The 25,034-nt window shown below is 45.8% G+C and overlaps 2 protein-coding genes across 13 annotated transcripts in view; one reads left to right on the top strand and one right to left on the bottom strand.

The window, feature by feature from the left end:
• The first annotated feature begins 1 nt into the window (after position 1).
• KCTD10 (potassium channel tetramerization domain containing 10) lies at positions 2-17,926 on the top strand. Of its 5 annotated transcripts, none has more exons than XM_065568850.1 (7): positions 2-143; positions 2,879-3,092; positions 8,866-9,035; positions 10,188-10,277; positions 11,873-11,925; positions 12,655-12,850; positions 13,656-17,926. In XM_065568850.1, exons 1-7 carry the CDS (start codon positions 141-143, stop codon positions 13,872-13,874), a joined length of 945 nt encoding a protein of 314 aa, XP_065424922.1. In that variant the 5' UTR covers positions 2-140; the 3' UTR covers positions 13,875-17,926. The 5 variants fall into 5 exon arrangements, with proteins under 5 accessions (XP_065424922.1, XP_065424920.1, XP_065424921.1 ...); XM_065568848.1 differs by having other exon boundaries at positions 12-143; positions 10,191-10,277; XM_065568849.1 differs by lacking the exon at positions 2-143 and adding an exon at positions 1,091-1,400 and having other exon boundaries at positions 10,191-10,277.
• A 1,796-nt stretch (positions 17,927-19,722) lies between these two features.
• Positions 19,723-25,034, bottom strand: part of MYO1H (myosin IH) — a 52,643-nt gene continuing 47,331 nt past the window's right edge. For 6 of the 8 annotated variants that reach the window (XM_065568828.1, XM_065568827.1, XM_065568830.1 and 3 more), the window contains 5 exons: positions 24,337-24,568; positions 23,003-23,070; positions 22,583-22,680; positions 21,305-21,404; positions 19,723-20,005 (listed from right to left, as the gene is read on the bottom strand). In XM_065568828.1, the coding sequence (XP_065424900.1) occupies positions 19,982-20,005; positions 21,305-21,404; positions 22,583-22,680; positions 23,003-23,070; positions 24,337-24,568 (522 nt within the window). In that variant the 3' untranslated portion in view covers positions 19,723-19,981. The remainder of the gene's footprint in view (positions 20,006-21,304; positions 21,405-22,582; positions 22,681-23,002; positions 23,071-24,336; positions 24,569-25,034) is intronic. The other 2 variants (XM_065568833.1, XM_065568834.1) reach the window with 1 other exon arrangement.

Here is a 25,034-nt window from a genome sequence, read left to right as displayed (position 1 = left end):
GCGCTCTGCGGGGCGGAAGTGAGGTGATCCTGGGACGGAAAATAGACCGTGAGCGAGGGGCGGAAGTTCCCGTGTCCCGCCCCACCCCGGGTGCTTCCGGTTTCTCCGCGGAACTGCCTGGGGACTCGCTTGGGCTTTTCATGGTGAGCGCCGGGGCCCGGGGCCGTGGCGGGACGGGAGGGGTCTCCGCGTAGGGATCGGACACGGGTCGGGTCAGCCCAGCACCTGGGGCGGGAGGGGGCTCCCAGGCGGGCTGCGACTTGCGCTGGGCTGTGGGCGGGGCTAAGGGGGGTCGGGCTGAGGAGGGGGCGAGGACAAGGGGGGAGGTCAGGGGCTGAGGGGGGCGAGGCCCGAGGGGAGGTCGGGGGCTGGGCTGGGCTGGGCTGGGCTGGGCTGGGGGGGGGGGGTCGGTCTGAGGAGGGAGGTCGAGGCACGGGTGAGGCCCTGGGGGGTCAGGGCCTGGGCTGGGGGCGGCCGAGGCCCTGGGGGCTGAGGAGGGAGGTCGAGGCACGGGCAGCGGTGGGGGGCGGGCGAGGACAAGGGGGGAGGTCATGGCCTGGGCTGGGGGCGGCCGAGGCCCCGGGGGCTGGGCTGGGGGGAAGGTCGGGCTGAGGGGGGTGAGGCCCGAGGGGAGGTCGGGTGCTGGGGGGGTCGGACTGAGGAGGGAGGTCGAGGCACGAGCTGCGGTGGGGGGCGGGCGAGGACAAGGGGGGGAGGGCTGGGCCTGGGCTGGGGGCGGCCAAGGCCCCGGGGGCTGGGCGGGGAATAGGCGAGGGCTGGTGCTGCTGGGTAGTCTAGGGCCAGTCGCTATCTCAGCCCCGCAGGGTGGGGTGCTGCTCCTGCCCCCTGCAGGCCGGAGCAGATGGGGGCAGTGCAGTACAGGGGCTGGGTCTATTGTTACTGTCACTCTAGCTGCGGGGGGGGGGGGGTGTCTCTGCAGGTCCTGCCTCTCTCCTCTGCTAACAGTAGCAAGGAGATACCTTGCTCTGAATAGTGGTCTCCTAGTGCCCTTCTGAGCTGCCTGATAGCCTCTGTCCAGGCTCTGCCTACCAAATGCAGCCAGCTCATGTACCTGCATTGCCAGCTGCATTAAAGGTCTCTGAACCGCAGTGGAACATGGCTGATTTAAGAGGTGGCTTCTAGCCATATGTGCAGAAGACTGTTTGCCCCAAAGGCTGTAGGACCTCGATGGGTCTGAGATGGCTGTCCTTTAGTCATCCCATCCTGGTGCATTGTAGGAGCCTGAGGCTAACCACAAAGTGGTGATTTGACAGAGGCCTGGTCATGAGTGAGTCAGAGAGCAAGATATCTATTATGTGGCTAACTTATCTCCCTTTCAGTCTTTTGATATACAAAAACGCAACTGTGTTCAGATGCCTGGAGCAGCTGTCATTTAGCGTGTGAGTCCTTCTGCTCTAGAGCTCACAGTCTGATTCTTATTAGATGACCGGTGGGGAATGAATTGGTGGGGAAGCTTTTTATCTTAGTTATCAAGTCCACATTTTAAAATGATCTCACAATATTGCCTCTGCTCAGGAGGGTTCATGATACAGCCTGGATGCTACAGGTTAGAAGGGAGGTAGTTCAATGGAACAGTGTGTGGAAAATCTCAAGGCAAGAATAATAGGAGATTACACTCTGTCCTAAATGCATTGAAAGCACTGTGAGTGTATGGAGATGGGAAGTCTACAGTCAGAAACGCACACACACCCTCAATTTCAGGAGCACTAAATTCACTTACTGAAGATTTTTTTTCTTACTGAAATCACAGCCAGTGAGATTCGTAATAGTTTCATGGATCATCCAGTCTGACTCCCTATACGGGTGTGAATGTACTCAAATGCCAGATGATGCCAGAACTAAGCCACTTCCCAGAAGAATTTAAATCATGGGAGTTTTGAGGTGGAGAGATGTATGCACTTTTTCATCCTTCTACTCAGTTTAGCCACAGTAGATAACTTACAGTTGTAAAATGCTGCCCAGAGTTCAAAAAACTCTGCACTGGTTTAGTTTATTTACATTCTTTAGTTGGCTTGTCTAACCCTCAGGAGACTGTATGCAGGGTTTCTTTGTGACTTTAAGTAAATTATTTAAAGGTAGCAAAGAGGAGCTGAGACTGAAATAACACCCACTATGGAAAGTTAAACAGTGAAACCCATGTATAGTGAATTCAGATCAGCTGACATTGTCTATAGTGAAATAGCATGAAAGTCCAGAATCTTCCGTGCACAAGATTTTGTCTGTGGTGCTGTGAATTGAGAGTAGCTGTTTAGTGTGATAAAAAGGTTGGCTTTAAATGCTTCCATTGGGTACAAAGCCATTGTAAACTTGAAGTTAGTTCAGAAAGGGGAAGTAACCTGCTACGTTTAAAACAAAAACCATTAAGCAGTCAGCGTGAATGGTAATAGTCAATGCTCTGGATTTCAGTTTAACTTAACTTTGCTCTGTTTGCCATAGCTGCAGGAAACTGGCCAACATGGCATTAAACTACTTACAGGGCAGGTCTCTAGTAAAAAGTCCTGAAACCATTCCCTAGAGTTTTCCATATTTTATTACAGAGACAGGCCTAGGAGAAGCAGTTTTCATTCAATGGGAGGGTGTAGGGCAGGGGAGTGGGAGCCAGAACTCCTGGCTTTATTTCCAGCTCTGCCCCTCTCATGTTGTGAGCTTGGGCAAAACATTTCACCTAGGTTCCTTCAACTGCAAAATGGAGATAAGCCTGACAGGATATCGTGAGGCACTGTGAGTTTCCCAGCTGGGGCTATAGAACAGCAGGGGATTAGTATTCCCTACATAAAATGTTCCGAGGGAGCAAGCAGTAAATTGTGTGGTACGCAGTGCAAAAGCAGGCCTAATTGGCAACCTCCTTTGTTTTCAGGAAGAGATGTCAGGAGAAAGCGTGGTGAGCTCAGCAGTGCCGGCAGCTGCGACTCGCACCACCTCCTTCAAAGGGACCAGCCCGAGCTCCAAATATGTCAAACTGAATATTGGTGGCGCCCTCTACTACACCACAATGCAGACCCTGACCAAGCAGGACACCATGCTTAAGGCCATGTTCAGTGGCCGCATGGAGGTTCTCACCGACAGTGAAGGTAAAGAGACACTGTTCACGTCGCTTATTTTTTCCCTGCCATGAGTCTCTAACCCTTCAGTCGAGATTGATCGGCACATTAGAAAACGGACAATTGTAGTGAACAAGCTTATTCTAGCTCCAGGCTTCTCTAAGGCATTTGTTGTTGTTTTGTTACTATGGCTAGCAAACTATACAGCTGAGAAAAGTCATGAAACCGGAAAGATTTGAATCTTATTTCTCTGAAGCCTTGACCCTCCCCTCGTTTAGATTACGGTAAAGTCAAAGGCTCTGATCAGACCCAGTTGAATAAACTTTTGCTTCCTTCTGAAACACTGAGATGAAAAGTACTTGTTAGAGGGATTGGGTGACGTGGTTAGCGCAAGGCTTAGGAGTCAGAACCTGCTTTTTGACCTTGAGGCTGAAAGGTTAATTTCTCTGTCTGTAATATAGAGCTAAAACTTACCTTCGGAGGGTTGTGAGCCTTAGTGGATTAAGTGCTTTGGGGATCCTTGGATGAAAGGGGCTGTAACTTCATTTTTCATGTGAGGTTACAGATTGTTGAATTCTAGAAAACAAACCAGTTATGAAATGTAAAGAAGCCACCCGGACTGAGGTTACTGACACCTAATTATGAATTTCTTGCATCTGAATAATTGTGATGTTAGTAATTTACTAGGGCATATATGAGACAAGCAAAAAACTACAACTGGATCTCTTTAGTCAAGTCCATCTGCAAAGGAATAATTCAGAATGTGGTGGGAGAAAACTTGATCTTTTTACATGTACTAATGGTGTTAAGACGCAAAAGAAGTTTCATCATCTGAGGGCTGTTCAAAACTTTTAGCCCAGTTTAATATCGACTTTCCCGCAGTGTGGGAGCACCACTGACTTTAATTCCAGGCACAACTTTCTATTTGTGTTTTGGCATTTTGCCCATTATCTGACCGCTCCCATGTTTGCAGATTTATACACACATTGTCTTTTACAATAGTTCATTAGTAGACTGATCTTAGAGATTGAAAACTCTTTTCTGTTGATTAGCTTGTTAGTGTATTGAATGTTTGAACTTGTCTTGAGGATGGATTATGTATTGCTCCTCAACTGGAGCAACTGAACTCGGTTTTCAGTGCCATAGTATGTCTAGTATGTGTCTAGAGCTGGGGAGAAATAAGTTATGGTTTAAATAAGGCCCTCCTGACAGCTTTCTTGTGAGAGCAGGAAGTGGATTCGCAGCCAACCTGTGAGAAATACAGCACAATTCAATATTTAAGTATTACCATTTTAGCTAGAGTCCCATCTCTAAACAATTGGGGAAATATTCGAGTTTGCTTCAGTTTTTGTAGTGGCGTTTGCAAGTATCCAAGTACTATACAGAATTCTAAACTCTTAAGGGATTAGTCTCCTCACCACAAAAAAGTCAGGGATCTCTGCAGTCAGACATTACAGCTATTTAACAGTGCACAACTACACTACCTAACAGTTTAGGGTAGGAAGCAGAGTCCCTCTTGCATGGAAAATGCAGGGGGAATTGTAGATAGGTAAGCAAGAATATAATTATCCAACTTGGCCATGATTGCTTTTGAAAAATGTCTCATGGGATCATTACTAACCATAGGGCTGTTCTATGACATTTCATCTAACATGCCGTGCATCCAGCGGCACAGCCCATAATGCCAGTGGAACATTGGTTTGGTGCTGATCGAGAGGGAAACGAGCCAGCTACTCAATCATCATTTACTTCCCGTTTAATGACCGCACTAGAATGCAACCTACTGAACGTAATTCATCACCCTAGTTCTTTTGCAGCGGTTTCAGAATTTCAGCTGTGGCACTGAATCAAAAGAATGCTTAGTGTTAGACAATCATTATTCCTCCCACTATCCCTAGGAGTAGGGAGAGCCCCTTAACTTCTCTGTGTTTCCTCATCTGTAACATAGGTGAGTTATTTATCCAAGGCCACACAGCAAGTGCGTTAGAACTGTGATTAAAACTATACCCTTGCACTGTCCACTCACTACTAAACAAATGCTGCCTAATGCACGGTCTCGGGGCTTCACCCAGAATGCTCTGGATGGATACAGTGCAAGTGCTATTACAATGTGTCCTTAAAATAGGAAATCCACTTTTCTATGTGTGGACAGATTCTCTCTCTGCAGGGAGGGGAAAGTTGAAGGTACCTACTGCTAAGGGTAAAGGCCATCTGGATCTGACCCTGTTAGAACACCATGTTTGCTTTGCTGTGATTGTCACAGTTCGTGGTGTAGGAATGCCTCATTTGCTGGTTTGTGCTGGTGTTTCAGGGGGATTTTAGCACTTCTTGCACATTGAAATGAGATCCTCCTGCTGCAGTAGCTAACGTTTTATCTTCCACTGCCTGGTTTTACTTGGAAGTGTTAATGGAAACCGGGACAATAGCATCATGGTGTTTAAAGGAAACTACCCTTATCTGAAAGCCTTCAAATACTGTGTTCTTCAGTCACACCCAAAATGTGGCACAAAATAGGAAGTGTTTTTCAGGAAAAGCAACTAGATTCTTTGAGAAAATTACAGAGTAAAGTTTTTAAACTTGTGGAGCATTTCACACTGAGAATCCTGTTCTATCTAAGTAAGTGATCATATGGGTCCTGTCACCATAGTATGACACCCCCTCTCCCAATTTACAATAGAAATAATATACATCGTCTCATCCTGGAGGAGAAATGGCTAGTTATCTGGCTATGCATGTAGATTCTTTTAAGTTTACAGATTTAATCTGGAAGCTAAAGTAATCTGTATATTTCAAAATCTACATCTTACTGGAGTAGCAGGATAGAGGTTGGGGAAAGACACTAGTCTCCCACAAAGGCCGCCGGAATTCTCTGTGCAACATGAATTCCTAGTCTCGCCAGCTGTTCTAAAATATGCATTTTTAGATTTTAAAGAGAGACCAGATTTCATTAGTCTGCTTTAAACAAGAGCCTCATGAAGACCCCCAAGTAATCTAATGCCAAGATATGATGTTATTTGTTAAGACTTGGCTAGAAGGTACTGCTTGCTTTCGTATCAGTGTTTGGGAGCCCTCACTTCAGTTCTTTGTGTAGCAAAAGTTAAACTCCCATGTTTCCCATTGTGTCTATTTATGGCTCCTGGAAATATTTATTCCTGCCTGATTAGTGGATCCCAAAACATTTTGTAAAACCATGATTATTAAAATACAGCTTTATAAGACTGCAAACTACAGATGAAACCTGCTTTCTTAGCTCTCTAGCAGCCAGGCAGTGGGGTTCACTTTCTTGTTAAATCTCTCCTTTTTGCAGTACATTTCGGCTGACTAGTAAGAACAAAAGCACCTATGAAGGCACAGTGATGGAGTTGTTAAATGTGGTGTTTAGCAACCCAGCACCATTTTGCACTTTAAAACGTTTTCTCATCCTTGCTACAGCTGCCTGGGACATTAGGAAGTTAACATTCCTACAGGTTTATGGATAGGGAAACCAAAGCAGAAGTTAACTTTTCCAAGTCCAGAGAGGGAGTCACAGCTAGGATTAGAACTGAGGAGTTATTGACTCTATTCTCCCTATACCATCCCCCCTACACAACTCCAATAAATCAAGTCACTGGCTCCATTTGGTCTGTGATAGCTCTCGGGTTTTGGGAGGATGGCGTTTTCTGTGCCCTCTCCCCCTTATAGTGGAGTGGCATTGTCTTGGGAACTTCTGAAGTGGCCAGTGGTCCCCATTTCTGCTGTGGCCCCTATATATGTTGTACTATGCCCAGTAATTTGGGACAATCGGTAGTTTGATTCCTTTGTCAATTTGCAACAAGCATCTGTAAATCAGGCCTATCTTCCTAGTACATTCCTCCACTCCTTCTGAAGCTGCAGTCGTAACCACACAGCCACCCCAGTGTAAGGGGGAAAACCTAGAAAAGTGCAGAGCAGAATGCTAGTGAATCTCTTGCTAATTAGGCCATGAGTAGGAAAGGCCTACATTCAACTCAGGGGCTGGAGAATTAACCAAGTCATCAGAGTTTTAGTAGTAATTTCATTAATTCAAGCCATGTGGTACATGCTTTACCCGACTTTTCCCTTATTTGTCTAAAATATGAGTCCTTTCCCACAAGCGTTTCCTGAGTGCATTCTTGAGTCAAAGCCCATAAAAATGGCCGCCTGTTTATGGAAACTTGAGCTGGACATTGCATAATGCCTTTCTGGGCCTTTTGGTCTGCTTCAGGAGATGGACTGCTGGTGCGTGGAGATGAAATATGAACGTCTTATTGAGATTAAGGGTGCCGTATATTCTATTCTAAGCTCTGCTGAAGCTTTGTTTCCCTTTCTCTCTGGTGTCCCTACCTAGTACTGGTGAGTAACGTGCCTTTTAGCAGGTGGTTTCGTAAAGGAAATGCTACAGTGTGTAGGACGATCTCGCGTCACTTGTACTGCTCGCCTACTCGCGTTACATCTTCAAAGCACTTTAAAAACATCCATCTGCTAATCAATTTGCTGTTCCCGTTCCATGCCGGTTGGGAATAAGGAAGATGAAATGGGACTTGCAAGGATTCTGCGGAACTCTATAGTATCCACGTCTTACTCACCTCTTAGCTTCCTTCTCACCCTTCTTGCATGAATGCTGCTTGGGGACAGCAGGGTTATTTTCAACACAAATGTGCCATTGTTTTTAAAAAATAAAGCATCTGGAGCGGCAGGCACTCCCAAGGCCCCCTTTCATACCAGTGTGCGGGATGCGGGGGGGAAAGCATTTCATCAGGGCCCTGCAGGGGATGGGAGAAAATAAATGTTCTTTAAAACAACAACAGTCTTTCCTGCATGCCAGGGAGGAGTGTTCTGTCCCAGAACAAACACTAAATACCGGCTCAATGGGGATTTTGCTTAGGTTCACCATTCTCTTGTTTGTGCACAGTAAGGGCTCTAAGGCATGTGAGAGCCAGCTGTAACAGGTAGGACTCCTGGCTTCGGGCCCTGGCTCTGCCCTTGACTGGTTGTAGGTCCCGCAGGGTACGTCTACGTTGCAGTAAAACGCTCGGGGCTGGCCTGGGTCAGCTGACTTAGGCCGGGACTGTGGGGCTATAAAACTGCTTGTGTAGATGTTTGGGCTAAGGGACCCTCCCTGCAGGATCTCCGAGCCTGGGCCCCTGCCAAAACCCAAACATCTCCACTGCACTGTTATAGCCTCACACTCTGAGCCCCACCCGCCCGACTCCGCTGACCTGGGCCAGCTGCCAGTGACTTAGGGCAAATCCGAGGATTCCAACTGCACTATTTGTCTGTCTCTTAGCTGCAGTGCTAGAAAATCTGCCCCAGTGGTTGTGTGTGTTTGGGGGGCAGTCAAGGGTTGACGTATGCTAGCAAGTCCAAAAGAGCAGACAGGATTCCAGGAAAAGGGGGAGGGAGGGAAACAGAAGTTTAATTTGATGGTGGGAATTTTGTTTTGCTACCACTTCAGCTAACGGATAGTCAGTGGCTTGGGAGTTGAAAGATGCAGTGAGCTTCCTCCCTCCGCCTCCCACCACACGCCCTTGAAGAAACGTTGGGGGAGATACAGACACACAGAGAATTCCCTGGAGAAGTACAGCCTGCTGCCGTTCCAGCTGCCAACTCAGGCAGCGAGATGGGGGATTTTGGAGCCTCTCGGCAGGATGTGCTCAGTGCACCAGCGTGAGGCTCCTCTGCGCAGAGCTGCAGCGTTTACACCACGTTCTGGCCAGCTGGGGTTGGGAAGAGGGAGGGTGGTGGACTCTTTGCTTAAGTCTTTCCCTTCCCGCTGTTCAGCTGTACCCGGCTTTCTCCCTCCCAGGCTGGATTCTGATTGACCGCTGTGGCAAACACTTCGGGACCATATTAAATTACCTGCGTGATGGGGCCGTGCCTCTTCCTGAGAGCCGGAGAGAGATTGAAGAGTTGCTGGCTGAGGCAAAGTATTACCTGGTTCAGGGTCTGGTGGATGAGTGCCAGGCAGCTCTGCAGGTAGGTGTGCAGTCTTCAGCATGGAGCTAGTGAGACACCGGGTCACCAGCCAGTCCCAGTGGCTTGAGCTTGTTCCATCAGCCAAGCTTTTCTTACACCCCCCGAGCATTTCCTCTGATTAATCCCACGTCCTGTCCTGTCCGCAGGAAGCAGTGAGAAATGAGTCCCTGCCCCTTTGCTTGATGTGGATAGTTAAGGGGTTAGGAAAGATCAAGTATTGTTCTGGACAAGTAGTTCTTTTCTCTGTGTCTAATGAACTTTAAACATGGCATCATGGGGTTCCAGGTGTATGTACGTGTCAGAGATCAGATCTGCTTAGCTTACAAATAAAGATTGTTAAAACTGCCAGCACCACAACCACCCTGGGGATCCCACTGTCAAGCTGGGCTCTTTCCGGCTTGCACATCACCAGGATAAGATTCTACAGGCCTGTTCTGGGACCCTAACACCCTCGTGGAGTGCTGATGGCAGAGAGGTGTAGTCAAAGGCATAAGGTGCTTTTCTCCCCCAGCAGCCATTGCATGGTTGTTTAGGCTCTTCTGCACTTATCTCTTCCTGCCCAAAGTCTTCGGCAGGGGTGGAGTAGGCCTGTCAAAGCAGTGGGTCTTTGAGTTAACAACCTGTTGAGATGCATGGGACAGTTAACTCCTCTGAGCCATTGTTTGTTTCAGGCTCTCTGCAGACTCAGGCAGGCATCATTACATCAGTTATGCTCAGATCACATTTTTCCATAAATGAGTTTAAATGAAAAAGTTGGGCATCTAGAGTCACATAACCCCAGAAGGCAGGGCCTTAGGCACAGGCCTATGGTGCATTAATGCAGTCTTGGGGATGGAGCCCAGGCTCCCCAAAGCACCTCAGCAGCTGTTCTTGTACCTCTTCCCTCACTGGGGAGTAAGATGGGGAAGTATGTAATGCCCCTGTACCCTAGCATGCCTACACAAAGGAACATAGCTGTCTCATGGGGTCAGCTCACTGCTCTATCAAGTCCTCTTGGTTCAGACAATGGTGAGTCACCACTCCATCTGCATCGCTGTAGCTAACCCCAGGCGTCAATATGAGAGAAGGCTTGATGGTCCCCTGCATTTTGTTCAAAGGCCCTACTGTAGATTTCCATTCACCTGCTGCATTTGACGGGCTGTCTTGTTTCAGCAGAACAAAGATGCATACGAGCCATTCTGCAAAGTACCAGTCATCACTTCTTCTAAGGAAGAGCAAAAACTTATAGCAACATCCAATAAGGTAAGAGGGAGCAGGCTGTGCTTGGTCCCTGGGGGAAGTTTGCGCACACACCCTGATTACAGCTAGGCAGAGCTCACCACCACCCAGAGTGACAGAGATCTTGGAGTCCTCGTGGATAGTTCTCTGAAGACTACCATGCAGGGTGCAGCGTCAGTCAAAAAAGCAAACAGGATGTTAGGAATCATTAAAAAAGGGATAGAGAATAAGACGGAGAATATCTTATTGCCCTTATATAAATCCATGGTACGCCCACATCTTGAATACTGTGTACAGATGTGGTCTCCTCATCTCAAACAAGATATACTGGCATTGGAAAAGGTTCAGAGAAGGGCAACTAAAATGATTAGGGGGTTGGAACGGGTCCCATATGAGGAGAGATTAAAGAGGGTTGGACTTTTCAGCTTGGAAAAGAGGAGACTAAGGGGGATATGATAGAGGTATATAAAATCATGAGTGGTGTGGAGAAAGTGAATAAGGAAAAGTTATTTATTTGTTCCCATAATATAAGGACTAGGGGCCACCAAATGATATTAATGGGCAGCAGGCTTAAAACAAATAAGAGGAAGTTCTTCACACAGCGCACAGTCAACTTGTGGAACTCCTAGCCTGAGGAAGTTGTGAAGGCTAGAGCTATCACAGGGTTTAAAAGAGAACTAGATAAATTCATGGAGGTTAAGTCCATTAATGGCTATTAGCCAGGATGGGTAAGGAACGGTGTCTCTAGCCTCTGTTTGTCAGAGGGTGGAGATGGATGGCAGGAGAGAGATCACTTGATTATTACCTGTTAGGTTCACTCCCTCTGGGGCACCTGGCAGGATAGTGGGCTGGATGGACCTTTGGTCTGACCCAGTCTGGCCGTTCTTATGACAGCTGACTCTTTGGAATGTGGTCCACTAGTTTTCAGAATTGTGCATGCTCAGGAACCCATCTGTTAACTTGTGAGTCTGAAAACTGGTACTTGGTCTCTCTGCAGCCTAGTTATTCCATCTGAATTAGAAGTTAAACAGCTTTTCAGCTAGGTCTTTAAATGGGTCTACATTTAAAAAAAAAATGCATCTTACAGTGGGGGGCCTTCTCTGCCTTATGTATTCAGATAAAGTTGGTAGGGAGGACAGGTTGACTTAGGGCATCAGTAGTGGGCTATAGAGCCTTTCACCTGTCTTACCAGCCCAATAGTGACTGATATTTGCCTGCCATGAAATGTTAGTGGCTCCTGTTCCTATTAGACAGGTATGCACTCTCCTGCCTGCTATCCCTCCCCCCCACAAAATGCCACCACAGCAGGCATTAATTGGGGGTCTCCTCAGAGGCATAAAGGGCTGGAATGGCCATGGAGAGCCAACTATGATCTGGTCGGGCCCTCAGGGTTAAGGCACGCTGTGGGGGAAGCTTGTTCTGTACCTGTCCTGGGGACACAGGGATGCCCCGCTAGCACCAGGCAGCAGCCTCAGCGTCATTTCCACAAACGGGGGGTGTACGCACAGTACTGTCACTTCAGATGACCCCTTCTCTGCTACCGGGGCGTGCCTGGAACCAAGGTTGCAGCTGTACTATAGCCAGTAAATTGTGCTTCCTGTATGTTTGTTTTCTTCCAGCCAGCAGTAAAGTTGCTGTATAACAGAAGTAATAACAAATATTCCTACACCAGGTAAAACAACTTCCGTTCTCAGTTATTAAATGTACAGTTTCAACTGGAAACTAACAGTCTGGAACCAGATTCCAGGAGAATGTGCTTTTCCCTTTACTGAGTGTGTGTTGTTGACATACGCAGTAAGCACTTTTCCTGAATAGTTTGTAGAGTCCCTGGGGGTTAGCTTTCCATGGGAGAAGTTTCCATTTCTAAGTGCACACTTGCAGCAATAAAGAGCTTTCTCTTTAATACCCAGCTGTGACCTGCAGGGGCTCCATGGCAAGATGATGCCCTGTCTTCTGCATGGCCTGCAGCGTTCTTACATACCGAGTTGGCAGTTGGCCAGGAGCCCGAGGGCTGTGCCTATGTGGCTCTCAGTTGGGCAGGCGTGGTGGCTGGGCTCCTGTGCTCGTATGTGACAGTATATAACTCATGACAGCACTGGCCCAATCCAGCTAATGCTAAACTTTAGTAGCTGGACTAGGTTAGTTGAGGGATGGATCCTGAAGCGGTTACTCCCAGCACTGACTCTGCACCTTCTCCGCTGAAGGCCAGTCTCCCCTAATGCAGTGAGTGATTTTTAGTGGGATGAAGCAGCCCTAGAGCTCAAGTCTAAACAGCCTTGAAGGCTAGTACAGTAAATAAAGGGAGGCAGGACATGTAGACCTCCAGCTGCCTGAACCTCCAGAGTTGTTGACATTTCCTCTGCATGGCATTAACTCTGACTGATGCCCTGTTCTCTTGCAGTAATTCTGACGACAACATGCTGAAGAACATCGAGCTGTTTGATAAGCTGTCACTGCGGTTTAACGGGAGAGTCCTCTTTATTAAGGATGTGATAGGAGATGAGATTTGCTGCTGGTCTTTCTATGGACAGGGGCGTAAGATTGCTGAGGTCTGCTGCACCTCCATTGTCTATGCTACTGAGAAGAAACAGACAAAGGTAGGGATAAAACTCTTTCATGCTACTTGGTAGCTGCTGTAAGAGTAATGTCCTTACTTCTGTTTTGAAGCCTCCCTTTAATAGCTCTCCCCTCCCTAGATCATCCACTATACCTTCTAAAGAGGAGAGGGCAGAGAACAATCAAACTAATAACACCTCTACCCCAATATAACGCGACCCGATATAACATGAATTCGGCTAGAACGCGGTAAAGCAGCACTCCGGGGGGGAGGGGCTGCGCGCTCTGGCGGATCAAAGCAAGTCCGGTATAACGCGGTTTCACCTATAAGGCGGTAAGATTTTTTGGCTCCCGAGGACAGCGTTGTATTGGGGTAGAGGTGTATAAGTTCCGTGGGGCAGGGATAATCTTGTGCATTGCCTAGCACAATAGGGTACTAACTTCCAGATGCTATCACAATACAAATAAATGCAAGCTCTGATCTTTAAACCACTCATGCACTCACCAAGGTTCACATATTTAACTGTATAAAGATACTTCATGAAAACCAGTAGTATTCTGTTCACATACCTTGCCCAGAAAGAACCTGGCTGTTGGACAGCTGAGGCTGAAAGCCAGCCGGTGGAGCACAGAAACATAGATCTTGAAGAGTTCCTCTTAACAGCTTGTAACTTTTTTGCAAGATTTCACCCTTCCTGCAGAGTACCACCACCCAAGAATAATGGAGAGGATTTCTTAAATGCCAAAGGGTACATAAGAACTGGAGGGCTGGGCTGAAGTTTAAGCCAGCCTGGAATGAGTCAGATTGATTTTGCTTCTCCTAAACTAGCTGTTTTGGGCACCCAGGTGGAGTTCCCAGAAGCCCGCATTTACGAAGAGACACTGAACATTTTGCTTTACGAGGCTCAGGATGGACGAGGCCCCGACAACGCGCTTCTGGAGGCGACAGGAGGGGCAGCGGGCCGCTCTCATCACCTGGATGAGGATGAGGAGAGGGAGCGCATTGAACGTGTGCGAAGGATTCATATTAAGCGTCCAGATGACAGGGCACATCTTCATCAGTGAGGAGTGACAGCTGCAGACTGGACAGCCCTCTTGTGACCTGCTCCATTATTTACAGTTGATAACCAGTCAACTTATTTATGTTCAGTGAAGTCTATAAAATTATATTTTATACCAGACTAGAATATTTTGGGGTATTTAACATGAAGTATAACATGAAGCTATTAGAGGAATAAAGAAGGTATCAAGGGTCAGATCAATGCATTTGGTGTAATGGCTCTGAATTTTCAGCACTCCTCTTCCTGCTGTTGTGTTTAGAGAGGAGGAGTGTCCCTTTCCTGCTGCCTTTTAGTATTTATTCTGCACTTTCTCTAGGATTTTCAAAGAGCTGTCCACCTTCCCTACAGACCCCCGTTTACGCCATCCCACCTGAACCTACTGTACATGAGAAATGCTATTCTGTGCCACGGCGATGCTAAAGAAACTAACCTCATCTGCTTCAGCACTTTCTCCACTCTCCTCCTAGCTGGACCTTTAAGGGGGAAGGCACCTTAGATAGAAATGCTTCAGCCTCGCTTTCAGAAGATAAGGTTCTATGGACACTGGCTTCCCTCCAGAATCGAATTGCTTTGCATGGTTTGAAATAGACGGCAGTGATACTGTTTCAGAACCAGACCTGCTCTGGGGCTAGGTCTTGCTGGTTGGCAGTGACTAGTTTTTGTTGTTTAGTGCTGGCAGCTACTCAGGCTCAAGTTCACAATTCAGGAAGCACGTTAAAGTGCGCTGGTTATGGCATCCCCTGCTTGAGCTTCGTGGTGATGGTTCAGTGAAAGCGGTATGCTAGGGAATAGTGGCGAACCCTCAGCTTCTTTATGGTGCGGTTCAAGGGTGGGAGATATTTATACATTATGTAAATGGAGGGCTAAGAATAAGCTAGACTTGCATAACATTTTACCTAAGACGTCCAAGATTTCTACTGTAGTCAGTCACCATTTCCTCTTAAACCCAGAATGTAATTTGAAGGTTCATGCTAGATTACTGTTTTTCCACTTTCTCCTGAATCTACAGGAAGCCTTTTCTTTACAGCTGTCCGAGATAACTCTAGCATAGGCTACTCCTAACACCATGTAATCCTAGTCGAAATACGGAGCTAATTAGACATTTACTCATAGTTTGAGTTCCATAAGGGATACCAGGAGCTTTACCTCTCGTGCTGTTATACTGGTGATTACTTGGGAGAAATGGGTGGACATCCCTTTAAGTGTCAATATCTCCAGCTATTCTCCACTGTCTCTATCACAGCATATTCTAGGCCGCCTGGAAGAAAATGACTATAATCTATAGAATACTCTATAGACCTCTACGCTTTCTAAGACTGCTTTTTGTTGCAAATAATGTGTTTTATCTACCTCCTAGTCTCTTGTTGCATAGTAGAGAGTCAGGTAGAAGTGATGGTGGAGGTTCATCTATTCTGCAGAGGGAGTGGATGCTATTAAAAATAAGACTAGCCAGAGTTAGTTTGTTCTAAGTTTTGGAAGGAATATAAAGCCTCATGCTTCAGGGATTTGAATGAGACCTTCACACGGGGCAGATTGTCCCTCATCTTCTGGTGTAGAGTTTCTTGCAGCTTCTGCTGATGCAGAATGGTATTGGCCTCTCTTGTTTGGATGATGGACCAGCTGGACCACCTGTCTGGTGATTCTGGTTTTCCAGTAATGGAGCTAGCAGGAAGTCTGACAAAAGTAATAGTTATACTGTAAAATTAGTATAGACCTGATTATATCACTTAGTAATACCTTTAAAACTAATATTCTGCTGACAACTGCTATCTTGGTTAGTGTCACTAGATGTTGCTCCTCTAAAGTAATGTTTTGTAGGAATGGTATAAAGCCATACATACACCTGCTTGTAGGGATTACTGGACAATCAATATTTTGACTTGTTTATTCAATGGTACATCACTCTTGTGTAGCTTAAATCCATCAAGCCTTGGAGACTGCTTGTCAGAGGCAATGGTCTGTCAGCCAAAGATGATTTTCATGGTACAGGTCTGTCTATAGTGCTTGTTTTCTAGACCCTCAAACGTTAACTTTCTAGTAGTAAAGTTTTCTGTAACGAGGTCACTGTGATAAAGCTAGTTTCAAACCAAACAATCAGTTTAGCAGCTTGAACTATCACTGTGTGTAACTGACAGATGTGGGCTTAAAGTGCAATCATATCAATGTTTTGTAGGTAGATACTGTAATAACTCCCCAGTTGTCTAATATTAGAGAAGCCCTTTCAAGGTCCAGTGTTTAAGCTGGGCTATTCATTTTAATCTCAAGTCTGTACTGGCCCAGGAGATGGCTTGTCTGTCATAGGTACATGTGATTTTTGATTTCTAAAACTCTTGTCACAGTGAAGGAAGTTGTTTTGTCCCCCCCACCCCCACTTTATTGTTCAGTTGGGGGGGTTGGTTATTTACAAGCCTAGTTTGGTGTGGGGGGGGGGGGGGGGGTGGAAAGCCTCCACTCTAGTGAACTGCACACTGCTGTATTTCCAATACTTTGTACTGTGAGATTTTAGCTCTTCCTTGTTTACTAAAGCACAACCCACCACGGTTACAGGGCTGAGTGGTCAGTTGTGTAGGAGTGAGGGACGTGAAATCTACATTTTCTGTCAAGTGGTCCAATCTCTCCCCCTGTCTTTGCTATTGCACTAAGTGAGCTGTGTTTCCAGGGTACAGGTAGCTTCCTTTTCATTCAGGAATGGATAGTGCTAACACCATTTCCATTTCTACTGTGAGGAGCCCACAGAAGAAGGAAATACACAAGACTCTGTTACACATTGATCTTAGTATAAGTACAGTGGCTTAGATTTCTACCCCTTGGTGGTACAATTTAACCAAAAAAAAAAAAAAAGCTTTCTATAAACACCACCTTTCCCCAGCCCTTTTTAATCAGATTAAAAGGTGGCATTTCCCCCTGGTAAAGAGCTGTTCAGTTATATTAACACAGCTCAAGCAAAGGAGAAGGCTATGTTTTTAAAAGCTATGTTAGTCAGAAGGAAGGATTGAGTTACTGTGACAGCAGTTCAGTACATTCTTGGTTTAGCTCTCTAATTGCCTTAGTTATGCAATACAAGTGTACCATTGTCTTGTCTGTTAGAAAATAATGTGCAGTGTGTGATCTGATCTGACTGTAGTTATGGATGGGACCACAACTCATTGCCTGTATGAAGGCCATGACCTCAGAGGGCCTCCCTCATGGAGCAGCAGGGAACAAAGCATCCTCTATAGTACAAAGCTTATTAAATAGGGTAGAAGTTTCAACAAAGCCTTAATTATGCTGCAGAATATTAAAGCCACCAGCCAGGGCCTGAAGACCAGCAGAAAGGTGGCCTTTAGAGTGTATTGGAAGCCTTGAATCCAACCCCTTAGCTGTTAGCACACAGCTTTCATCTGCATACTTCAGACACTGACAAGTCACTCTTAGTGCAAGCCTCACTGTGCTTTAAAATAGATCTCCCCTGACACAACAGCTGGCTGGGGATAGTTTCACTAACTTACAGGCTTTCAATACCATCCGAAGAGTACAATTTTCTTTTCAAGGGTGAGCTGTTCTTTGAGCAGCAGCATCAAGGCCAAGGGATCATATAGAAAGCCTTTGCCTCTACCACTTTCATGAGATGCAGTTTTTATGCAACTAAGGTCACCCCCCCGTTGGTAACAAGCAATATCTTAGCAACCAGCAGCTGTGAGAGATCAAGTCGAAGTGCATGACTGTTTCAGGCTCTTGCCTATGTGTCATGGTTTCCAGCATGCAACACAAGTAGTAATACTGACAACGCAGAGTGCCGCTGATCAAGTTATTCATGGAAATATCTTGTCGTTTAAGGTAAAGCAGCAAAGCTCAAAACTGCACCTTGCTTAAGGCTTGGTTCACTGAGTGTTCTCCATGCCCTGGGTTACACTGAACGTACGGCACTAGTACGCTCGTCTGCTTTGTACAATCACCAACTTTGTCTAGCTGTGCACAAAAAGCTTAAGCTAGATTCCTATGTATGGTTGTGTATGCAGTATGTACTAGAGCTTGGTTTGAGTATATGCAAAATAAATTAGAAATGTTTCATATTTACATCCCGATTGATTGTTGTTTTTAAAACCATCCCTCGTCTTACCTGGCTGGCTCCCATAGCAAGTGCTTTTTTAGGGGAAGCTAAACATCACATTCTAATCTCCCCCTAGGTTGATTGTTTTACCTTTCGATATGGAGTGTAGTTGAATAGCTGCTTAATCCAGACTCTTCCCCCTTCATCAGTACAGCAGCAGGATTTAGCGGCAGAAAGTCAAGGATATGCAGTCTGGGGCTTCAGCCCATCCCAAGCAGATCTTGGCATTCTCTGCTTTGATGGAGCACGAGGAGGAGTACCTGCCTCATACTTTGCAGCATAGGGAGCACTGAGCTAGCAAGAACCATCTTAATACATCTGCAGAGTCTGGGGAAGGAGGAAAAATACTCCCACCCCCCATAGCTGCTACCACACATACCTGAGCTAGAAGAGGGGCCAATCAACATCTGCATTCATTCCCTCTAGAACAGTGTTCTTCAACTTGTTTTCATGGGTGGACCCCTAAACATTTTTCAAATTGAGGTATAGACCCCTTTGGAAATCTTAGTCTGTGGTGTCCCCCACCCCCCAGGGGTCTGCAGACGACTGGCTGCAAACCACTGCTCTACCTGATTCACTTTCTAAGCAGCTAGAGAAGGTAGTTTTGTCTCAGTGAGAGGAGACAGTTGAAGACTCTAAGTCAAGAGATTGTGCTTTGTTCAGAAAGATTGGAATTGGAAAAGGTTCAGAAAAGGGCAACAGAATTGATTAGGGGCATGGAACGGCTTCTGTATGAGGAGAGATTAATAAGACTGGGACTTTTCAGCCTAGAAAAGAGAAGACTTAAGGGGGGGGGATGTGATAGGTCTATAAAATCATCACTGGTGTGGAGAAAGTAAATAAAGAAGTGTTATTTACTCTCTCATAACAAGAGCTAGGGATCACCAAATAAAATTAAGAGGCAGCAGGTTTAAAACAAAAGGAAGTATTTTTCCCCCACATATCACACAGTCAACCTGTGGAACTCCTTGCCAGAGGATGTTGTGAAGACCAAGACTATAACAGGGTTAAAAACAGAACCAGATAAGTTCATGGAGGATAGGTCCATCAATGGCTATTAGCCAGGATGGGTAGGGATGGTGTCCCTAGCCTCTGTTTGCCAGAAGTTGGGAATGGGCAACAGAAGATGGATCACTGATTCCCTGTTCTGTTCATTCCCTCTGGGGCACCTGGCATTGGCCACTGTGGGAAGACCAGATACTGGGCTAGATGGATCTTTGGTCTGGCCCAGTCTGGCCATTCTTACATTCTATTGGTTCAGCTCAATTAAATTTAAAGTCAAAGAATTTTTTCTCCCATCTTTTATTTTCATTTCATTACTATTTTCAGTGCCTTGTACTCATACAGTGCACTGTGTATAGCCATCAATATACCAAACAAAGAATGACTCAGACTTCTGTCTACTATAGACACTAACTGGGCAGAAAGAAAGCTGGGTGAATGAGGTTTCCAGCTAAGCAACCTCATCTAGTACTATGTTGAGTCAAGTAAAGAGAATGTGTTCAGAGCACACACTCACTCTGCCCACTTAGGCTCTGGTGCATCAGGGTGAAGTCTAGGCTGTCTCATGGGGGCAGAGATGGTTCCAGATCATACTGCCACATTTGCCTGCAGTTTGTGCATTACTCCTGGTTAGTGCCATTTGATCCCTGCTCAACCCCTTTTGGTTTTGCTCAAAGTCTTTCCTGGATGGGTTAAGATCTTAACTTTACTTACCCAGTAAGTTAAGACAGCTATTTTTGCATGTTAGAGAATTTCATCGTTTGGGTTAAACAGATTTATGAAATTTAGTAACTAGAATCTACATCAATGGGAATGTTACAGCAACATAACGGAATCCAGAATATTAACTTCAGTTTAAAAAAAACCCAAAGAGCTGAAATGATGCAGGTGAACTCAAATCACAGTCTTATGGCAGCAGAAAGCTTTCAGCTGGAAGATGTCAGTGCTGATCTCATCCAGTGGGTTCCTTTGTTATGAGCAAAGATAGTGATAAGCAAAGCAGGAATTCCTGTTCACCATCAGGACTTTGTTCTGGTTGACACCTGTGACAAAAGGAAGGCCTTATTAGCTATTTTATTCCAGTGCAGACATTCCAGCCTTGGGGAGAACAGTGTGGAAGAAGAACTCCAGTGCCAGGAAGCACATTATGCTACATGCACCTCTGGGGATCAGCAAGGAAAGCGAAGTGATGCACCCAGGTGCTTTAGTTATGGCTAAAAACCCATTGGTACCCAGAGACAGTGGAGAAAAGACATGGATATACCAACTGCCAGCTTTAAATTAAGTTGAAGTGTTCCTTAACATGCTGGCATCGTTGCCTGTGAAACAGCTTCTGAGAGAGACTCCTACCTTTGCTACCTGGTGCCCATGAGACATTTGGGCTGGTGGAGGAAGAGTTCCCTTTACTCTGGCTTGTTAATCTTCCTGCTCTTTTCTACCCAAATGCTAGGAAGAGGGTAGAAGCAAGTCCCTAGTACCAGACAGAGTGAGGCAGGATTTATCCACCAGTCTCTAGAGACTTGATAGTGCCTTAAAGACATGGTTGTGCTCTGGAAAGTAACTGCCAATGGAACTGTGAGGTTCTTGCTTTCTCAGGGAAAGCATGTAAAGTTTGCTTATTTCTTCCTAACCACCAAACTCTGCCCGGGACCTGAAAGTCCAGCTGTGTTTGTAAGCTCACACATTGCCACCATAGAGGAAGATTCTGCAGTGGAGTCTGATGAACAAGTCTGGTGCTGCAGAAGCCAGAAGAGAATCTAGCTCCCCCTCCATTGCCAGGCTGGCTCTGCAGGGCTAACAGGAGGAAGCAACCGTAAGAATGTGTAACTAAGGCTAGGTCTACACTACCCGCCTGAATCGGCGGGTAGAAATCGACCTCTCAGGGATCGATTTATCGCGTCCCGTCGGGACGCGACAATCGATCCCCGAATCGGCGCTCTTACTCCACCAGCGGAGGTGGGAGTAAGCGCCGCCGACAGAAAGCCGCAGAAGTCGATTTTGCCGCCGTCCTCACAACGGGGTAAGTCGGCTGCGATACGTCGAATTCAGCTACGCTATTCACGTAGCTGAATTTGCGTATCTTAAATCGACTCCCCCCTGTAGTGTAGATGTACCCTTAGGTGAGTAGGCAGGACTCAGGATACACAGAGTGGAGATCTATTGAGTAAGATGAAGCATAGTCATTTATCTGACCCCAACACTGTAATGCACAGACAACGAGAGGAAGTGATCGGTCCCGTTTTCTAAATGAACAGAGCAGTCTCTGCTCACTTACGTCACCCACGTGAAGAGCCTTCGTGTCAGATGCAACTTAGAATTCTAGTTCTTAAATCAGGTCTTACCACGGTTAGGCGTCCATTTTTGGCTTTATAGATCTGAGGCTCCTGCCCAGTTGTGAAAGCTATCATCCCTTCTTTCCCAGAACTGATGTGGAACTGGAGGCTGCAAGTACACAAATGTATACTACTTGTTACATGCTTTCCTTACAATAGGCTTTACTCTAAGATCCTCTTTGGTTCTGTTTCCCAGGCAGATCTCATTAAGTTAAAGTTCAAAACTCCTCAGGACAGATAAATTCTCTAAACAATTGCACATGTGCAACCAAGCCAGAACAGCAGTTTGATTACTAGAACACACTAATGAAGGGGAAAAAAATAAATAAGCATGCTAAATTAGGCAGCATGCCTGGCCTGGCCGGACTGAACAAGCGTAAATGCTGTATTACAGTAACCGAATCAGAAGGAAGATAAAGAGCAGGAAAATGTATCTTTTGCAGTCCATTGGTTTCAGTCTAGGATCGATACACATCACCTCCCTGTCTCCTGAAAGCCCACAAGGCCTAAATACATACTGCGCTGGTAGCGTTATCGGAGGTTATCTGGAAGAAACTGCCTCTTGTCAGTGTTAAGTGTCTCCAGACTCTGCTCCTGTCTAGTTGAGAGCAGCATGTTTCTGGAGTGATCTGGCTGGCATACTGTCTATCCCTTGGGTCAGCACAGCTCAGTTTAAAGAAAACCCAGCCATTAAACTGCTGGCAGTTTAAGGCTCCACCATGATCTTGTCTTTGCAGTATGTTCGATCAAAATGAACAGGGTATCACCCAGATGACTACACGACAGTCAAATAACTCAGACTTGTTCCCATGGCAGGAAGCAGTTGTTTGAAAAATAGTGCATTTAAAAAGTTATGAAATTAAAAGCTCTTTTATAAGTAAAACTGACACAGCTGATTATCCAGCTACACAGACATGCTGGAAGCCATATTTACTACGGAGCCGTATCATTCACACTAGCACTAATCAACAAGTGGACTATAGTGTAACAGATGCAGCACTATACCTGTTTCACCTACATTAACTAAGCCTGCGAAGAAGTCACTACCACAGCTACTGCTGGGGAAATGTTCTGTGAAACAATTACCTGAAAACTAACTCCAAGCTCCGCATCGCTCCCCTAATGAGCTTAAGGGCCAAATCCTGCCCTGTGCCCATGTAAGGACATTGCATTATTAGGTAGGTGTGGACTGCTGGGTCGAAAGATTTTTGGCTGACTAAATGGGAGAGCTCAGTGCCACAGAATCCCTTGCTAAGATGTAACATGAATGGCAACATCGGGGCTTACCTTCCCTGAACAACTTGGACAGCGTTCTGCTTATTGGCCAGCATGCTGAGCTTTGTGACGGTCTCAAAGATGTGCTCGCACTGAAGGATCACGTCTCCCTAAAAGCAGAAATGGGGATCCGATAATTCAACATTCTTAGGCACAAGGGCAAAGAGCCAGCAGTGAATCTAGACAACATTTGTAAATGTCGGGAAATACTGTCACCATGGCCTAGCAGTGGCATCCGAGAAATGTCCGACCCATTTTCTAATGATAGGTAACAGTTTATGGTTCTTTTTCCCCCTCTCAAACCAGTGATCCTGTATAAGGAGGTTTGTAAAATGCTGCCCCTAGTGCATTTGGTATTTATAGGAACTTGGTTGTTTCATGTGAAGATGTTCCACATTCGTCTGGCTCACTAGAAGCTTTCTGGTAGCTTACCTTCTGTTTGTTGTCCTCAGGAACATGGACAACCAAGAGCCCATCGCTCAGATTGCTGGTAGAAATACCTTAAAAAAGAACCCAAAAGTTAGAGCAAGAGAAACAGCCACTTTCAGAGATAACCGTAAAACTCAATCCGCATCCTGGGTGAAGGTTGGTGGTTTTGTTTACAATATCAGGGCCCTCAAGCTGTGGCTTGTGTGGAGAAAAGGACAGTACACTGAATTTGTACCTTTTCAAGTACGAGGAAAAGGTTCTCTCCCGCTTATCAGCTCCCAGAAACCTTTGCTCCAACAGCAGCTGAGAAATAAGCATCAATGCCAATTCCTGGGCATTATTCTTACATTGCTTCCTATATTTTTCCCTATTTTAATTCCTAACATATTGAAACAGCTAATTTTGAAAATATTCTGTGTTATCTAGCGATAATCAAGGATTCTGTGATGTGTAACCCCCATCCCCGCCAACAAATTCTACTATCTTGCCAGAATGGGGTATTAAAAAAAAAAAAAAGCGCACACACTTTGAATGTGCAGCCATTCCTTTCCAAATTATGCCAGTTTCATGGACATGTGCATAAACTGCTCTTTAGTGATGTTTGGAAATTCTTATTTCCTCTGAAGAATCTAGTCGCTAATACCTTTCGCCTGGTGTACTGTTTGCTGGAACAGACAGAGATATGGTTCCCCAACCTTGCAGCAGCACATAGATGGCTACAGACGACTACTCTACAGAGATTAGTGGGTTTTATAAATAGAAAGGGTCTGTGCAATCAGTGGAGTGACCTGACATTTGTTCCCCAGATGAGGTCTGGTTTCTCAGGTCATTTAATAAGATTCCTCTCCAAGAGATGCTTGTTAGTTACAGTAATGGAGAATCAAGGGTGTTCTCTCAAACAAGAGTAGCGATATATAGTAACTAACCCCCCTGAGTAATTCAGCCCAGAACTGAATGAACCCTTTAGACAATAGTAAGACAAAGGAAAAATACCTGTAAAGTAGGGTTGTTTAGAAAAGTGTCTAGTTTCTGCTACTCAGGCACATGGTCACGAGGTTACACTGCATTAGCTGATGAATTGTGGTCATCCTTCAGCGAGTCAGCAGGAAACAAGTGAAGCAATAACCCTCCGTGCTTGAGAACGTCTTTTTACAACCACCAAGAAGTGTAAAGGATTTAATCACTAAGCTAAATAGCAGGTGAGGGGGTTGGAAACCTGGAGGGGAGGAGGAATTAGCAAGGGGGTAAGCCCTCTTTCTCTTCACATTCTGCCCCTTTGCCAAGATTTTGATGACCTCTGCAAGAGAAGAAGAACTAGCACTGACTTACACGGTTACCTTTCAGAGTCGCATAGTCTATTTTCTGTTTGATCTTGGCCATTTCCACCACATAAGCTGCTGCCTGGGTCAGAAGAAGTTGCCGTTCTCGTGCTTTAAACCCGTTCCTGTCGTATTTTACAACTGGCGTCACATACTGAAACAAGAGGTGAATGTTAGCAGCTCCCACTGAGGTTAGGTTCCGATGGAGACAACTCAGGAAGCAGGCAACATTGGCCTGAAATTCTGGGAACTACAGCATAAGACAAGATTTAGGGTGTTATTGCCTTCTCCTGCTTAGAATACACTGGAAATAGATCGAACTGGTTTTGTTAAGCTATGAAATTGGGGGTGGGAGGTTTTGCTGTGAGTGGGGGCAGATCATGAGATTTGGGAAACAGTTTATTCTGTATCTTTTGTCTGGCCCTCCAGCTTTATGGGAGAACATAATGGGCACTATATGCATCTGCAGTTTAACTATCAGTTATGTGCTGGCAGAGGCACAACAATAATGGGGCATTAAGTTGTTGGGTTTCCATCATTCAGCCGTCCCAGAAAAGGAAAGCAGCACTGAATTCCCTACCAGCCACTCACTCCATCTACAGGATTCTCAAAACAGAATCAATCAGCCTGAAAATGCTGTTAATGCGTTGGGTCAATAAGCCCCATAAGAACTCCCCACACACATGATCAGATCAATGAACTCTCTCCACCCCCCA

Source organism: Chrysemys picta, chromosome 15 (genome assembly GCF_011386835.1).
Source record: "Chrysemys picta bellii isolate R12L10 chromosome 15, ASM1138683v2, whole genome shotgun sequence".
In the NCBI taxonomy this organism is placed as follows: Eukaryota; Metazoa; Chordata; order Testudines; family Emydidae; genus Chrysemys; species Chrysemys picta.
This window is presented reverse-complemented; position numbering and strand designations above follow the sequence as displayed.

Excerpts from the sequence above, each read along its gene's own strand:
- KCTD10 (XM_005298546.5), top strand. The coding sequence starts at position 1,889 with ATGGGAGTTTTGAGGTGGAGAGAT. Across the intron at positions 3,093-8,865 it reads GGTTCTCACCGACAGTGAAG|GCTGGATTCTGATTGACCGC; the intron begins GTAAAGAGACAC and ends TCTCCCTCCCAG. Across the intron at positions 12,851-13,655 it reads CTGAGAAGAAACAGACAAAG|GTGGAGTTCCCAGAAGCCCG; the intron begins GTAGGGATAAAA and ends TTGGGCACCCAG.